General features: G+C 58.6%; 3 protein-coding genes across 8 annotated transcripts; 2 read left to right on the top strand and 1 right to left on the bottom strand.

Annotated features, from left to right (window-relative positions):
* The first annotated feature begins 1329 nt into the window (after nt 1-1329).
* Nucleotides 1330-5699, top strand: CDC42SE1 (CDC42 small effector 1). Of its 6 annotated transcripts, none has more exons than XM_054001382.1 (5): nt 1330-1683; nt 3938-4091; nt 4168-4278; nt 4632-4706; nt 4822-5699. In XM_054001382.1, the coding sequence occupies exons 2-4, from the start codon at nt 4038-4040 to the stop codon at nt 4701-4703; spliced, it is 237 nt and encodes a 78-aa protein (XP_053857357.1). In that variant the 5' UTR covers nt 1330-1683; nt 3938-4037; the 3' UTR covers nt 4704-4706; nt 4822-5699. The 6 variants fall into 6 exon arrangements, with proteins under 6 accessions (XP_053857357.1, XP_053857356.1, XP_053857358.1 ...); XM_054001381.1 differs by having other exon boundaries at nt 3920-4091; XM_054001383.1 differs by lacking the exon at nt 1330-1683 and adding an exon at nt 1718-2344.
* A 449-nt stretch (nt 5700-6148) lies between these two features.
* Nucleotides 6149-10118, bottom strand: PRUNE1 (prune exopolyphosphatase 1). The gene is made up of 8 exons (XM_054001372.1): nt 9548-10118; nt 8280-8384; nt 7986-8191; nt 7619-7803; nt 7385-7543; nt 7197-7291; nt 6949-7107; nt 6149-6840 (listed from the first exon to the last, which is right to left on the bottom strand). Exons 1-8 carry the CDS (start codon nt 9584-9586, stop codon nt 6520-6522), a joined length of 1269 nt encoding a protein of 422 aa, XP_053857347.1. The 5' UTR covers nt 9587-10118; the 3' UTR covers nt 6149-6519.
* A 224-nt stretch (nt 10119-10342) lies between these two features.
* On the top strand, nt 10343-16443 carry MINDY1 (MINDY lysine 48 deubiquitinase 1). Its single transcript, XM_054001370.1, has 11 exons — nt 10343-10857; nt 12131-12191; nt 13163-14104; nt 14197-14254; nt 14371-14435; nt 14551-14709; nt 15097-15199; nt 15285-15427; nt 15505-15696; nt 15799-15960; nt 16051-16443. The coding sequence occupies exons 3-11, from the start codon at nt 13250-13252 to the stop codon at nt 16117-16119; spliced, it is 1806 nt and encodes a 601-aa protein (XP_053857345.1). The 5' UTR covers nt 10343-10857; nt 12131-12191; nt 13163-13249; the 3' UTR covers nt 16120-16443.
* Nucleotides 16444-17124: the final 681 nt, after the last annotated feature.

Below are 17124 nucleotides of genomic sequence, written 5' to 3'. Positions count from 1 at the left end.
ATCTACCTGAGAGGCTGAGGGCAGACCTTGCCCTCCTCTCCCTGGGCTTGCGTGAGATCAACATTCTTTTAGTGCTTTAGGGGTTTTCTTTATTTTCCTCCCTGTTCCCTGCATGGAGCTCATTTCTGATGGTGCCAAGCTGTTCTGCCAGTGCTCAGCTTTCAGCCACACTATTTCTGCCGCCTCCTCCTCCTCCTCCTCCTCCTCCTCCTCCTCCTCCTCCTCCCAGCAAATGGGCAAAGAGGATCCCAAGTTCCTGCTCCAAAATATACCCTTGGTCTCAGCTGGGCCCCTGCAGCACTCAGCACAGGGAAAATTCCATCTGGGAGCCCTTTGGAGGATGCTGATCCCTCCAAGGGGTTGAGCTGCTGTGTTTTGGGGGGTCTCCGGGGACATGGGGTGAAGTTTGGCTGAGCAACCTCATAAGAAGCTGGATGTCACCCATCTCCTTGCTCTTTGGGGTCTTGTCACCTGACAGCTCATAGACTGTGATGTCCCTCTCTGAGAAAGGACCTGGGGCTGAACCCCCAAGGGGACGTAGCAACGAGGGCACTGCTCTGAGCTCCGCAGTTTTGGGAGGGCTGCAAGGGGGACAGTGTCCTCTGGCAGCACAAACACCCCCAAAAAAAAAAAAAAAAAGGGCTCTTCAGCTGAAATGAGGTCACAAACACTTGAGGTATTATCAGCCAGGGCCACACGATGGCTGGGGACAGGCGTGGGACAGAGACCCAACTGAGTGGGGACAGTGCTGCCTTGTTCAGGATTTCTAGAGTGGGAGCAGTGGGGATGGTTGGGATTTTGGGATTTGGGGGCTGACACAGGAAGGGACACTCTGAGGCTCACACAGGGGTGTCTCCTGTGTGGTGGCAGTGGCAGGACTGTGGTGGTGGCAGCAGCCCACCAGATGTTGTGCAAGCAGAAGGGCACCGAGCTGGAAATGGTGAAACCACTCAACATTGGCTGCAGAGTGGCGCGGGGGGTCCCACGTCTTTGGGTGCCCCACGGGCTCTGGTGTAGCCATAGAAAAAGCGGGCATGAGGCTCGGGAGCAAATAGGAGCATAACCGGGACTTGCTGGGGACCCCAGTCTTGCTGGACACCCCCAGCCCTACCTGGTCTCCTGGGATTCCCCCAGCACTCCTGGAAACCAACCCCAAGCGCCGTTCCTACCGGGAGTCTCCGTGTTCCCATCCTACCAGAACCCCCATTCCTACCGGGACCCCCATTCCTACCGGGACCCCAGTCCCCATTCCTACCGGGACCCGGGCCCGCGGCCCCGCAGTGCTGGCGGTGCCCGGGGAGGGCGCTGTACCGGGGCCGGGCCGGGCCGAGCCGCGCCGGGCGGTGGGAGCTGCGCCGCGTCCGCACCGGGCCACGCCTGGGGCTGCGAGCGGAGCACCGGCACCGGCACCTCCTGGCCACGCTTGGGGCTGCGAGCACCGGCACCGGAACCCGCACCGGGACCAGGACCCCCGAGCCACGCCTGGGCTGCGAGCGGGGCACCGGGACCGGCACCAGCACCGGGAGCGGGGCTCGCACAGGGATCGGGACCTGCACTCCCGGGCCACGCTTGGGGCCGCTGCCAGCCGGACACCAGCAGCGGGACCGGGACCTGGACTTCCGAGTCACGCGTGGGGCTGCGAGCCGGACACCGGCACCGGGACCCGCTCCCGCGCCGGGACAGGTAATGGGGCCGTCACCGGGACGGGAACCGGCCGGCCCCCGCGGGGTGCGACCCCTCGGAAGGGCCCCCGGAACCGCCGTAGGAAGGCGGAGAGGGCACCGGGATCGGCACCGGAACGGGAGCGGGGCGGCGGGACGACCCCCCTTGCAGCTCGCTGGTTGCAACCGGGGAATCCTGCCGGGATCCGCAGCGCTCCCGGGTCTCCCCAGCCCCACCGGGACCACCGGGGTCCCAAGGCCTGCCGGGTCCCACCAACCCTACCAGGACCCCCGGGGTCCCGAACCCTGCTGGGACCCGCTAACTGCACGGAGCCCCGCGGAGCAGCCGCTGCCCCGGGGGTCGCAGCCGGGACCGTCTCTTGTAAAGTCCCACTTTGCCGCACCGTCCCGGGGTCCCGGGCCCGCAGACGGGGCACCCCAGGACTCTCACCCCGTCCACCCCTGTCCCCACACGCTGGCCTTCCCTCCGAGCTTCGGGAGACCCCAGCGGGTACCCTGGCAGTGGGTGACCCCAGTGCTGGGGGGCTCGGAGCGGACCCCCCTGCCCGGAGCCCGCCGGTGACGTAGAGCCCAGCGGTGGTTTCCCAACCGGGAAGTCATTTTGCTTGTGCCGGCAGGGCCGGGCCCAAAGCCACCCTGCCCGGGCCCACCGAGCTGCCCAGGTGGGCTGAGCCCAGGCACGGGTCATCGCAGGGGTGGCTGAGGGGGTGCGGGGGGCGTGCGACCCCTCAGAGCGGGGATCGGGGCCCGACAAGAACCGCCCGGAGCCGGGGCAGCAAGCCGGAGCCGGCCCCGCCGTCGCCCTTTCGAGGACGTGAGGCCCTGGCGGGTGCCGGAGGGGCTTTGGGGGACGGAGGGGTGCGGGCAGGGGGTCGTGGCCGTGCGAACCCTGGAGGTTTCACTGGTGGCTCGTCCTTGGCCGAGCTCCCCACGGAGGCTCTCGCAGCGCCCCAGCAGCGGCTGCAGTGCTGAGTTCGGGGGGCACCTCCCCAGCAAGGCCCCGCCGCTGCACCGCCAGATCCCAGCGCCGTCCGGGGCCGCGTTTCTTAAGGAAATCAGGCTGGGAAGGAAACGCAGCCCCCCTCCTCATCTGCCCCGCAACCGAGGGGAGAGGCCGCGATTGGCAGGGGGCACGGCGTAGGCACGGAGCCAGTGTGCACCGACCGGGACGTGTCACAGCCTGCCCGTTCCCGGCGTCCGGGCTCGAGGAGGGGCTCGCTGGGGGACGGGGACGGGGAACACGGGGGTCCTCTGGCTGTGCCAGCCTGGCGCAGGGGGCACCCACCCCACGGGTGCACGGGAATGCCCGGTTGCAGGGTGATTCCGTGAGGTCCTTGGGGCCATATCGTGGCTGATGGTGCCGTGGATGGGGGCCGTGCCGAGGCTCGGCTCGGAGCCCCCCGTCTTGGGGGGCTGCCCCGCGGCCCCGCTCCTCCCCGCCAGGAGCAGGAAGTGCGGCCGGACTTTGGTCCATCCGGCGTCACCGGCGCAGGGGCAGAGGAAGGAACTTGTCGTGTTTGCCGGAGCGGTGGGGTCCGGCACCCATCGGCCGTGCCGCGGCTCCGTCCGGCCGTGCCGCTGGCGTGGGGGCTCTCCCGTGGCTGGTACCGGGCTGAGCTCAGGCCACGGCCCCTCGTGGGCGGGTGAGTTCCCTGGGTGCCGCCGGGTGCTTTTGCGGCAAAGGAGTCGTCTCTCCTTGGCATGAGGGGAAGCCCCCATTTTGGGGGTGAACCCCCCCTTTCCACACCTCCTTGCCCACCCCAGGCAGTACCATGGGAGTTTGGGATAAAATCCCACTAGTCCCAGTTTATTTCTCCCCCGTCTGCTCTTCAAAAGCTGGAGCGGAAGAGCTCAGGCTCTAGCCCCTTTTCGGAAAGGCCGGGATATTTATAGCTGCCTGGCTCAGGGAGTTGGGATTTGCCATGGCTGCCTCTATCCCCCCCATCCTGCCGCAGCATCCTTCAGCTGTGTCCTGCCCTGGAGCGGGGGACAAGGCCCAGGGCTGGATCCAGCCCTGGCCATGGGGACAACTCTGGGGGTCTCTGTGTATATCTCTGATCTCTGGGACTCCTTGGGGATCTCCTTGCAATGATGGGTGTCCCCTTGGGTGGTCAGTGTGTGACCTCAGGGGTCTGCTGGGGGCTCTCTGCTGCTTTTTGTTGGTTGATGGGAAGTTGCTTTAGGATTAATTCGGGGAGGTCAGGCCTGGAAGCATCACTCTCCCTTCCCACTCACAGCCAGCTGCTCCTCTGCAGGCTGTGCTGCCCCGACCAGGTGTCCCCATGGAGTGACCCTGCACAGGGGTCCCGGCAGCTGTGCCAGCACGGGGGGACGCTGGCTGCCACCACCGCGAGCATGAGCGACTTCTGGCACAAGCTGGGCTGCTGCGTCGTGGAGAAGCCCCAGCCCGTGAGTACCTCCCATGCAGCCATTTCGGGCAGAGCCATGGGGTCAGCAGGGGCTGATGGCCTTCTTCCCGTTGCAGAAGAAAAGGAGGAGACGGATTGACCGCTCCATGATCGGGGAGCCCATGAACTTCGTGCACCTGACACACATCGGCTCTGGAGACATGGCTGCAGGAGAGGGGCTGCCCATGGTACCCCATGCTGTGGGGGGGCTTGGTGGGGGGCTGGGGCTCAGGGTTGGGTGACAGGTGGTGATTTTGGGGTGGTAGGTGTTGGTTTTGAGGTGGTAGAGTCTCACAGCTGGGTGATGGATGTTGCTTTTGGGGTGCTGGGTCTCAGGGTTGGGTGGTGGGTGTTGTTTTGGGCTGCTGGGTCTCAGGGTTGGGTGGGGTGTTGTTTTGGGCTTCTGGGTCTCAGGGTTGGGTGGTGGGTGCTGTTTTGGGGTGCTGGGTCTCAGGGTGGGGTGGTGGGTGTTGTTTTGGGGGGCTGGGTCTCCTGGTGGGGTGAGGGGGTGGCACAGGTGGGTGACAGGTCCTCTCTGCAGACTGGTGCTGTCCAGGAGATGAGGTCCAAGGGGGGCCGGGAGCGACAGTGGAGCAACTCCCATGTGTTGTAGCGTGTGAGTACCAGGCCATGGCACCCGCAGCATCCCCTCAGAGCTACCACCTCTGAAGGAACACCCAACCAAGCCACCACTTGGGTGCTCCCATAACCCATCCTCTTGGATTTTGCAGATTCCTGGCTTTTTCAGCCCAAACTTGAACTGCCTGATCCCCCCCCGCTGGAGGAGAAGCCGACCTCGAGTGCTTTAACCCTGCGGTATTTATGCAGCACCATCCTCACCCAGCTCCCGGTGACTTTGGGTCGTCGTCCCTCTGGAAAATCCCTCCTTCCCAGAGGCCCTGGCCAGTGACATGGGGAGGGAGCAGGGACAGCAGCCCCCATCTCCTGCCCCGCCTGGAAAGGACACAGCCACCCCCCTGAAACATGCCAGGAGCTGCCAGGCGCAGCCCAGGTGTCCCAAATCCTCCCAGTTTTCCCTTTTCCCACTCCTGTGTCTCCCATGGGCTGCATGGTGGTGCCTCAGTTCCCCAGGGAATCAGTCATGGTGCAGAGGCAGATTTGATGCCTCCCAGAACATCACAGAGGAGCAAAACCAGGATTAAGCCCTGATATTCTGGTGCCAAACCAGAATTAAACCCAAGATGTTCTGGTGTCAAACCAGGATTCGATGTCAAACCGGGATTAAACCCCAATTCTTCGGAGCAAAACCGGGATTAAACCCTGATGCTTCGGTGCCAAACCAGGATCCAGCCCCAATGCTCAGGTGTCTCAGCGTCACCGAGCCCACAGTGCCTCCAGCCGGCATTCCCACCACCGCCAAACTCCCACCTCCCTCCTTTTTTTTAGGATCTCTTCTTATTTTTAAGCTCCAAAACCCACCTGAGCAGCCTCCGTGGCCTCGGGCAGGACCATGGCGGGGTCCCCTCCACCCGGGATTGTCCCCAAGGCCGGACAGGGCCTGACCCGAGAAGGGCTCCGGAATTCAGGCGCGGGTGTACATAGTTTAATTAGCGCCAGGATTAAATATTAAATAGCATGTGCTGGGTGACAGAGCCTTTCCCCTGCCCTGTGCTCCGGCGATGCTCCAGTGGCAGCCGGGCTTTTCCAGCCCTGTGTCACGCTCAGGTCAGGGGTTTTTGGGAAAAAACATACCACCCTTGAAATAAATGCCTTGTGCTGGCCCAAGGGGTGGGTGCACAAGCTACTCCAGGCTCCTTGCTCCCTCCTCTGCTCCCAGAGCAGCCAAATCCACAGGGAAAAGCAGAGCCCACTGATACTCACAGCAGGCAGAGGCCACGGCATTTTATGGCACAACCAGTTTCCTCCTGGCTGGGCTGGACTCGGGAGTGTGGCTGCACTGACACCCCCTCCTTGGACACCCCAAAATGTTCCTCTGACCCACTCTAGAGGGGATTACACCCCAGGGAAAGAGGGGGTGCACCCCCAGCTCGAGTGGGGCAGCACCCTGTCCCAGAATAAAATCCCAAGAGCCAAAACTGGAAGAAAAGGGAAATTTAATCCTTGGAAAACAGTGACAGTTCTGGATGGCTGCATGTCCGGACCCACCCTCTGGGGCCCCCCGCTGCCCCCCAAGGAAGGAAGAGCATCAAGAACTCATTAACTCCTCCACCCCAACGCCTTCATTAAGGAGGTGCAACTACTGCCCGTGGCATCCCCAAAAACCCACCCTGGGGACCACTGGGGCACAGGGAGCCATTGGGGGGGACAAACCACGACAAGGACCAGGAGCTGAGCTCTAACAAAGGCAGCTGCAACCCCCCCCCTCCACACCCAGGCACCCCACCGGGGGCCTGCTCAGGGACCCCAACTTCTCATCCACACCTCAAAAAGCCACGACGTGCCTGCTGCTATTTCGGGGAGCTGGGGGGCTGCCCCACTGCGATGCGGCTGACCCGCTCCAGGACATCCTGGGGACACAGCGGGGGCACAGCCTGTGCCAGGGGACACTCCTCCACCAGGCTGTTCATGGGGGTGGGTGGGGGCACCACCTCCTCCTCGGGGCCCTCGGCAGCCCCCAGGCCCCCCAGCGCTGCCCGCAGGATGGGCAGCACCTTCTTGCGAGCGGCCACGCTGTTGCCCTGGGCGTAGGTGGCCACGCAGGGCCAGGGGCTCGGCAGCGGCCGCAGGAACAGTGACGGCGTCGTCGCCTCCTCCAGTGCCAGGCACAGCTGCGGGGGAGCGAGTGTGGGGCTGGGACCTGCCCAGCATCCCCAAAAATGGGAGGTTCTGGGGCAAAGCACAGCTGGGAGATGCCTGAGCCTGGCCCCCTAACTCACCGTGCTGCGGAGGGGCTCCTGCGGGCTGTAGACCGCAAGTTTCCGGGTGGGCTCATGGCGTTCGTTAAAGGACACGGTCATGGCCACCAGCCCCGCATAGCCACGGGCCTGGCAGAAAGCCTCCAGGTCCTGCAGCAAGCCAGGCCGGAGCAGGAACGTCTGGACAGAGGGGAGGGGTCTCGGCGTCACTGTGATGTCCCCAGTGTGCCACTCCCTACCTCAGTTTCCCCCTCACCCCCAAGTCTCACTTCCAGATCCTCAAAGACACCGCTGATGGCAATGACCGCCTTGTCATTGGAGAGGACTTTGAGGTCCTTCCGCAGCATCTGCTCTGTCGTCAGCCCTGGGAGGTGGCCAGGGGATGAGGCTCAGGGCACCTTCCTGTCCCCGAGGAGAGGGGGGACACAGCTGGGTGTCACTGCCCTGGCACACACACCTGTGACGTCAAACTTGGCCGCCTGCAGGGCTCCGAACACGGCATCACGGGCCGGCAACTCCGGGAACCTCTCCTCAAGCAGGGACACGCAGGTCACGTCCCTGGGTGTCACCTTGCCCGCAGCTGGGCTCAGGTTGATGCAGTCCAGCAGGATGGTGCCTGCGGGGACGAGTGGGGCCGTGCTGTCACCATCCCCGGGGCCGGGGCTCAGCCAGGACCCCACTCCATGCTCACCGTGCAGCAGCGCGGCCGTGGTTCTGTCCAGCACGCCCGGGGGGCCCTGCAGGATCCGCTCGGTCACCAGCGTGGCACAGGAGCCCACGGGCTCCACGGTCACCCGGCACGGGGGACCACAGTCCCGCTCCAGCGGCCGGTGGTCCACGACCTCCACCACAGCCTCTTCCAGGGCAGCGTCGGCACTGGTGGGCAACGGGAAGGGTCACCCCGCCAGAGCCTGGGAACCCCCATATTCCTTTTTCCCCCCCCTGAAAACTCCCCAGAAATGAATCAATTTCACCCACCCTGGGTGGGAAAATCAACCGAGGCTCTGGGCTGGTGGCCCTGGCTGTCCCCACTGTGCCACCCCCACCCCTCGGCTCACCGGGGCAGGACGTGGTGATCAACCAGCGTCAGGGAGAGTAGCCCAGCGTGGTGCAGCCCCCCCAGGTCGATCTCATCCCGAAAGATGAGGGAGGCGGCCGGGATTCCCCGATCCCGCAGCAGGAACGTCGTCTCCGTCCGGAGCGCGAAGTCAGCACGGGGGATGTTCAGCACCGGCACAAAGGCAGCTTTGGGAGCTGGGGAGGTCTGTGGCGGGGTGGGGGGGGGGGTGTCACACCCAGTGAGGCGTCCCCCCAGGCCGCTGGTGGTCCCCGGGCTAGTGACCGAGCCTCACCTGGGCGAGGAAATAGGCCAGGGCCAGCGCTGAGACGGTGGAGTCCAGGTCGCAGGCCTCGTTGCCCATCACCACGTGGATCTCCCGGTGCTGCCAGATGTGATCCTGCGGGGATGGGCGGCGTCAGGCACAGCAGCAACGTGATCCTGTCCTCCAAAAACCTCCAAAACTGCTCCCTTGCCCTCATCAGTGTCCCTGGAGCCGCTCATCACAGGTGTCACCCACAGCTTCCGGCCTGGCTGGGACCCACCTCAGGGGTTTGGGGTGCGGGTGTGAAGTGAGGGGTGTCAGCGTACCAGGAAAACTCACCTGAGCCACCAGGTGAGGCCAGGGACTGTGCCAGCCCCGCAGCCCTGGGAGCACTGAGTGCTTTAACCCATTTGTTCTAGAGTTTGGGGCTGGTTGTCACCCCAAAACGTGATGTTTCACCCCTCTTTTTGCTTGCCTGCAGCAGCAGGCAAAACATGTCACTGCCCCGCCCCTGTCATGCCCTGGGAGCAGCCCCGTCCCCAGGCCCAGATTTTTGGGACAATTCTCTGCTGCCATAACCCAGATTCGATAATTTCTGAGGGGGAAAAAAAAACCCAAAAAAGTCCCGAGAGAGCAGCTGCAGCCCAAACCCCCTTGGCAGGTCTGGGCTGGGGCTGCAGCAGAGGACTGGCAAACATTTTGGGGTGTCCCTGGTGCGGCTGTACCACCTCACACGGAGCACCACACTTGGGGCTATCAGCCCTGTGGGCACCCAGCCCATTCCGCGGGCACCCCGACCCCCCATTCCCTGTGGGCACCCCACTTTCCTGGCCCCTCTGCTGCCCTCGGCACCCCAATCCATGAGGCGCTCATCTCCCCCTGCACCCCAATTTCCCTGCACCCCAATTCGTCCCCTGCACCCTGAATTCCCACCCTGCACTCCAATTCCCGCCCACGTCCATTTCCCTGCACCCCAATTCCCCCCTGCACCCCATTTCCCCTCTTGCACCCCCAATTCCCTGCACTCCCAATTCCCGCCCTGCACCCCCATTTCCCTGCATCCCAGTTCCCCCCCTGCACCCAAATTTCCGCCCTACACCCCCATTTCCCTACACCCCAATCCCCCCATGCACCCCCATTTCCCTGCACCCAAATTTCCGCCCTACACCCAAATTTCCCTATACCCCAACTCCCCCCTGCACCCCATTTCCCTACACCCAAATTCCCCCCTGCACCCCAATTCCCCAGGTCAGGGGGGGGCCTGGCCGCCCCCATTCCCCCCGGCCCAGCCCCCGTACCTGCAGAGCCGCCCGGTTCCCCGCCACGAACCGCTCCATGCCGGCACCGATCCACGGCCCGAGGCGCTGGTACGGCCCCAGTATAACCCAGTACGGGCCACCAGAACCCCAGTAGAACCCAGTACGGGCCAGCAGAACCCCAGTACGGGCCAATAGAACCCAGTAGAACCCAGTACGGGCCAGCAGAACCCCAGTACGGGCCAATAGAACCCAGTAGAACCCAGTACGGGCCAGCAGAACCCCAGTAGAACCCAGTACAGCCCACTACAACTCAGTGCAGCCCGGTACAACCCAGTATGGCCTGGTATGGCCCAGTACTACCCCAGTATAACCCAGAACAGCCCAGTATAAACCCCAATATAACTTAGTATGGCCCAGTATAACCCAGTGCAGCCCAGTATAAACCAGTACAACCCACTATAACCCAGTACAGCCCACTATAACCCAGTACAATCCAGTACGACCCAGTACGGCCACGTAGGGCCCAGCACAATCCAGTACAAATCCAAGCCACCCCAGTACAGCCCAGTATAAGCTCAGACAATCCCAGTCCAGCCCAGACCAGCCCAGTATGACCCCAGCCCGTCCCAGTCCAGCCCGTCCCGCCCCTCCCCCCGCGCCGCAGGGGCCGCTGGGGAGGGGGCGGGGCCCTTCCCGGCATCCCCCGCGTTGGGGGGGTTGTGGGGGACCCCAAATCCCCTTTTTCCACCCCAAAACCTTCCCGTGACCCCTCCGGAACCCCAGATACCCCCCCCGCCCAACCCTCGCTGCCATCCCCAAACTCTGCTGCGACCCCCAAAACCCGGCACGCCCCAACCCCCACCCCCCCTGCAGGGGTGACAGCCCCCCCCAAATTTTACTGCACCCCCAAAATTACAGCTTTAATCGTCTTCTTCCTCCTCCCCTCCTCCTCTTCCTCCTCCTCCCCCCGCCCTAAATCCGCCTTCCCACGGAGCGAGGTGGAAAACAGGCCCGTACGAAGCCGGGGAAAAAGGGGGGAAAACAGGGAAAAAAAGAGGAAAAAAGAAGAAAAAAAGGGACAAAAAAAAAAAAAAAAAAAAGAGACGGGAAGAGGATAAAAGAAAGGGCAGGTAAAAAAAAATTAAAAAAAAAACAAAAAGGAAAAGGGGAGAAGGAAGACGAGAGAAGCGAAAGAGGAGCGCGGAGGAATTAAAAAAAAAAAGAGGATTAAAGAGGAAAACAGAAGGGGAACAGAGGGAAAAGCGGGAGAAAAAAGAAGGAAGAAGAAAGAAAAAGAAGGAAAAGGGATTAAAGGAGGCAAGAAGAAGGAAAAAAAAACAGGAAAAAAGGTAAAGGGAGGTTTTAAAAGGGTTAAAAAGGAGGGATAAAGTGGAAAAATAAGGGGAAGAGGAGGAAAAAAGAAGGGAAAGGTAGAAAAGAAAGGGAGAAGGAGGGGAAAAAAGAAGGAAATGCCAGGAAAAAGGGGCATAAATACGGAATAAAGAAGGGAAAAGGAGGATAAACAAGGAATAAAGAGGGAAAAGGAGAATAAACAAGGAATAAAGAGGGAAAAAGGAGGAAAAACAAGGGATAAAGAAGGAAAAACAAGGATTAGGGGAGCAAAAGGAAGGACAAACAGGGAAAGGCAGCAGGCGGGACCCCGGGCGGGGACACCGAGGGGCGGCCACGCCCCGGGACCCCCGGGCCGGCCGGTCCCGCCACGGGCTCGGGGCGTAGCCGAGGGTGCGAATTGAAATTCGCCTTCCCTTGTGCCTGTTCGATGGCACTGCATTTTATTTTATTTTGGTTTATTTTATTTTATTTTATTTTATTTTGGTTTATTTTATTTTATTTATTATATTTTAAAATTTAATTTAATTATATTTTATTATATTTTATTTTATTTTTATGTTTAATTTTATTCTATTCTATTCTGTTCTATTCTATTCTATTCTATTTCCTTTTATTCTTTTTTAAAATTAATTTTATTATATTTAATTTAATTATATTCTATTTAATTTAATTATTTATTTTATTATATTTAATTTTATTGTATATTTAATTTAATTTCATTTAATTTAATTTCATTTCATTATCACTTCCTCGTTTCAGATCTTGGTTCGTGTCATTTTATTGAATTTCATGCCAGTTTCTATTTTATTTGTTTAGTATTTAGTGTCAGTCTGCCAGTTATAACAAATAAGTTTATATGTCTGTTATCTAATTATCAACCCTATTTATTTATGCATTTGCTTCCCTATCCAAACGTTTTCCTGGTATTTATTTCTTGAATTTATTTATGAATTTACGACCTTATTTATCAGGTCAACCCCCTATCATGAGTATTTATTGTCTATATTATTTTATTCACCTATGCTTATTTATTTATTTGCTTATTTTAAACATTTATTTACATTATTTAATTGATATTATTTAATTTATATTTATATAAAATTTTAATATATCTATATATCATATATTTATATTTAAAATATATTTATATGTATGTTCTTTATATTTATAGAAAGAATTTTTATTATTTAATTTATATTGATTATTTCAATTATTAATTTCTATTATTTATATTATTTAATGTTTGTTTGTTTGTTTGTTTGTTCACAGGGGTTTCCAGAGGGCCCAAGACCCCAGCTGTGGCAGGATTTAGGGGCTCAGAAGATTCCTGGTGAGCTGAGGGCTGCTGGGGCAGCCAGGGCTGGAAACCCAGGCTTTGAAAGTGGAATTTGGCAATTTTCTTGATTTTCCAAACCTCTTCCCGGCTTAAAAGCCAAAAATTTCAAATTCCTTTGTCCGTTTAAAGGCCAAATTTCCAATTTTCTTGGCTGGTAAAGCCACGGATCTTCCAAAGCTCCAGACAATTTCAAAGCCACCGTAAAGAAATGGGGGACAAAAAAAAAAATCTCACCTAGATGAGCCAAATTGGACTAAAATATACATATATACATATACATACACATATAGATATATATATACATATATAGACATATATACACACGCATATGTATATATACATATGCATATTTATATGTATATATGTATATTTTTATATACACATATATAAATATATACATTATTCATATATATATACATATAAGAAATTATAAATACATATATATATACATATATACACATATATAAAATACATATACATATATATACATCAATACACATATAAAAATATATATATGCACAAATATAGAAATCTATAAATAAATAATAAATATATAAATAATACAAATATTTAAAATGTAATGTAATGCATTAATTACATAGACATGTAATACATATATACATATATAATTACATATAAATGTAATATCTAGAAATAAATTTATAAATTATTACAAATATATAAAATATATATTACTTATATAGAAATAATATATACATAAGTATATACATATATATGTTTACACATATACATATATAGACATATATAAAAATATATATACATACACACATTTATATATCTATTTAATATTTTAATATCTATATGTATATATTTAAAAATTATATATATATAAAATTATATAAAATTTTATATATATATATATATATATGTGTGTGTGTGTGTGTGTGTGTGTGTGTATCTGTATATCTGTATTTTCCTGAAATACCCTAATTTTCCCTCCTAAGGCTGAGGTTTGGGATGCGGCTGCTCCTGGACAGAGCCGGAGCATTCCTAGGAGCCTGATCAGAGCCGGAGCAGCGCTGGAGGGTCCCATGGAGCAGGAGGGGACCCCCCAGCCCCCGCAGGAGGGTGTGGGTGGGGACAGAATTCCCGGTGCTGGGGACGGAATTCCCAATGTTGGGGACGGAAATCCCGATGTTGGGGATGTGATTCCCGATGCTGGGGACGCAATTCCCAATGTTGGGGATGCAATTCCCGATGCTGGGGACGGAATTCCCGATATTGTTGACAGAATTCCGGGTGCTGGGGATGCAATTCCCAATGCCGGGGACGGAATCCCCAGTATTGGGTTCATAATCCCCGGTGCTGGGGGCACAATTCCCAGTGCTGGGGACGGAAGCCCCAGTCTTGGTGACGGAATTCCCGATGTTGGGGACGCGATTCCCGGTATTGAGGGCATGATTCCCGGTGTTGGGGACGGAATTCTCGGTACTGGTGACGGAATTCCTGGTACTGGTGACAGAATTCCCGGTGTTGGGGACGCAATTCCCAGCGCTGGTGACGCAATTCCTGGTACTGGTGACGGAATTCCTGGTGCAGGGGACAGAAGCCCCGGTACCGGCCGGGAGAGCCCTGCCCCGGCTGGGGAAGGTGTCGGAGGTCGATCCGGGCAGCGGGAAGGGGTGTCCGGCCCCGAGGGACCCCCGGGAAACTCCCCCGAGGAGCAGCCCCTGCAGGAGGAGGGGTCCCCGGCGGCTGCTGCCCCCCAGCCCGTCCCGGGAGCCGTGGCCGAGCCCCCCCGGGCCCAGCCCCCTGCCCGGGCCGAGGATTTTTACTGCGTGAAGTGGATCCGCTGGAAAGGGGAGCGGACGCCCATGGTGACTCAGAGCGAGAACGGGCCCTGCCCGCTCCTGGCCATCATCAACATCCTCCTCCTGCAGTGGAAGGCAAGTGGGGGCTGGGGGGGCTCTGGGGGGGCCCCAAATCCCAAGGGGAAGTGTCCCGGGGAGGGTCCTCAGCCTCCTCTGGCTGCTCCCAGGTGAAGCTGCCCCCGCAGAAGGAGGTGATCACGGCTGAGGAGCTGATGGCACACTTGGGTGAGTGGGGACCCCGCAGCCCTGCTCTGGCACCAGGAATGGGGTGGGGGGTCCACTTGGGACCCCCCACATTCCCGCCCCAGTGCTGGGGCTGGGGTGACGCCACTGCCTTGCAGGGAATTGCATCCTGGCCACCCAACCCCGGGACACCTCGGAGGGGCTGCAGCTGAACTTCCAGCAGGTGAGGAGCAACCCCAGAACATCCAACCCCATCATCCGGGGAGCTCGGCTGACTGCAGGGTTTGGGGTGGCACCTTCAGGAGCGACCCCCACCCCGTGTTTCTGCTATCTCCCAGAACATCAGTGACACCATGACGGTCCTGCCGAAGCTATCGACGGGGCTGGATGTCAACGTGAGGTTCACAGGGGTCTCAGATTTCGAGTACACCCCCGAGTGCATCGTCTTCGACCTCCTCAACATCCCACTCTACCACGGCTGGCTGGTGGACCCCCAGGTGAACCCCCCCTGCCTGGCTGGTGGCTTCTGTGGGGCCACAGAAGTGATCCCAGGGCTGGAGAACTCTGCTGTGAGGAGCTGGGGCTCGTCCTGGCCAAGGTGACCCAGCTGAGGATGGATTTCTCAACCCCGGGAGTGCTCAAGGCCAGGTTGGGTGGGGCTTGGAGGAGCCTGGTCTAGCAGGAGGTGTCCTGGTTGGGGGCATCCAGATGATCCCAGAAATTCCCAACCCAAAGCCCTCTGTGATGTTTGGGATGGGGTTTTGAACCTCAGCCAGTGGTTGACTCCTCTGGCCACGGCAGTAGGTTGCACTGGATGGTCCCTTCCCTCGCAGACCCCCTCCATGCCCACCAGGAGCTCACCCCCTGCCCCTTCCATCCCACAGAGCCCAGAGCAGGTCCAGGCCGTGGGCAAGCTCAGCTACAACCAGCTGGTGGAGAAGATCATCACCTGCAAACACGCCAGCGACTCCGGCCTGGTGAGCGAAGGTAACGCCCCTGGTCCCTGCCCGTGGTCCCTGGGGGGGCACAGCTGGGTACCCCTGGCTCCGCCACGGCCCTGCTGTCCCCACAGGGCTGGTGGCCGAGCACTTCCTGGAGTCCACGGCGTCGCAGCTGACGTTCCACGGGCTATGCGAGCTCACGGCCCATGCCCGCGAGGGCGAGCTCGGTGTCTTCTTCCGCAACAACCACTTCAGCACCATGACCAAGCACAAGGTGCAGCACCAGACCCCGCTGGGCCCCCCCCACAGGATGCCCACCGGGGCTGACTGTCCCCTGTCCCTTCTGCCCAGGGCCACCTTTACCTGCTGGTGACGGACCAGGGCTTCCTACATGAGGAGCGGGTGGTGTGGGAGAGCCTGCACAGCGTGGACGGGGACAGCTGCTTCTGTGACGCTGAGTTCCACCTCAGCCACCCACTGGGCAAGGAGGGGGCCACCGTGGCCCCCCCGGACCACCGGCTGCAGCAGAGACAAGTGGACCAGGTGGGGGATGAACGGTGGCAGTGGGGGACACCTGAGTGCTGTCCTGGCTCCACGGGGGATCCCGCAGGTGCTGACTCCCCCCCTTCTTTGTGCTCCTGCCAGGATTACATGGTGGCCCTGTCCCTGCAGCAGGGGCTGGACACCCCCTCCGTGCTCAGCGACCTGGAGCTGGCACGGCAGCTGCAGCACGAGGAGTACCAGCAGCACCATCCTCATCCTCATCCTCATCCTCATCCTGCTCCTCCTCAGCTGCTCCCAGCAGAGGTAACCCCCACTCCAGGGGGTGCTGATGGCCCTGAGGGGGGTGTGGGGGGTCTCTGCGGGTCCCCCCACAGCTCAGCCCTGTCCCTGCAGGCGGGCGGGCGTCCGGCTGGAGAGCGGCGGCAGCGGCAGAGGCCGGATTTGGACTGCACCCTCCTGTAGCACCTCGTGCCCATGGGGTCCCCACACCCGCAGCCCCCCCAGGTCCCCACTCTGCGTCCCCAAGGGAGATCCTCGGGGGTCTCTGTGGGCTGGAGTGGACACACGGATGAGGGGTGACCATCTGAGGCCACCGTCAGGACCACCCCAAACTTCCCAGTGGCCTTAACACAGGGGGGTCCCACTCAGGGGGAACCCCCTCATGGGGGTTCCCACACCTCAGTCCGTGCTCTGAGACACGGGTGGACGTGCCGACGGGGACATGGGCACCCCCCTGTTCAAAATGTGGCCTTAGCCCTTGGCAAGTAAAGGACTTGTCCCCCTGCACACCGATCTGGCACCCTGACACCAGTGGGGGCTTCTGCGCTCCACAGACACGCGGATTTGGGGGGTTTGGGGTCACGGTTCCTCCGCCAGTTTGGGGTCGCCTCCGTGGGGTGCAGTGGCGCGGCGCGGCCGCCAGGCGGCGACAGGCGCGGGTGGGGTCTGTGGGGGTCCATAGGGGCAGAAATGGGGCGCGGGTGAGGTTTGGGGGAGCCAGGGGCACACACGGGGCTGTACAGGGGTGTGTGTGGGGTTTGGGGGAGCCAGGGACAGAAATGGGGCGCGGGTGGGGTTTGGGGGAGCCAGGGGCACACAGTGGGCTGTACAGGGGTGTGTGTGGGGTTTGGGGGAGCCAGGGACACACACGGGGCTGTACAGGGGTGTGTGGGGGGTTTGGGGGAGCCAGGGGCACACACGGGGCTGTACAGGGGTGTGTGGGGGCGCAGGGCCTGCACAAGGGTGTGCAGAGGGACGTATAAGGGGGTACACATGGGGTGTGGATGGAGCACACATATTGGGGGGCATAGGGATGTGTATGTGGGGTGTACAGGGCACACAGGGGGCTGTGTGTAGGGTATATATGGGGCACATATAGGGGTGTCTATAGGGGGTGGATATGGAGCACCCCGGGGTCTATGGGGGGGGTATATGGGGCACATTTAGGGCTGTCTATAGGGGCTCCAT

This window comes from Vidua macroura, chromosome 29, assembly GCF_024509145.1.
Source record: "Vidua macroura isolate BioBank_ID:100142 chromosome 29, ASM2450914v1, whole genome shotgun sequence".
In the NCBI taxonomy this organism is placed as follows: Eukaryota; Metazoa; Chordata; class Aves; order Passeriformes; family Viduidae; genus Vidua; species Vidua macroura.
This window is presented reverse-complemented; position numbering and strand designations above follow the sequence as displayed.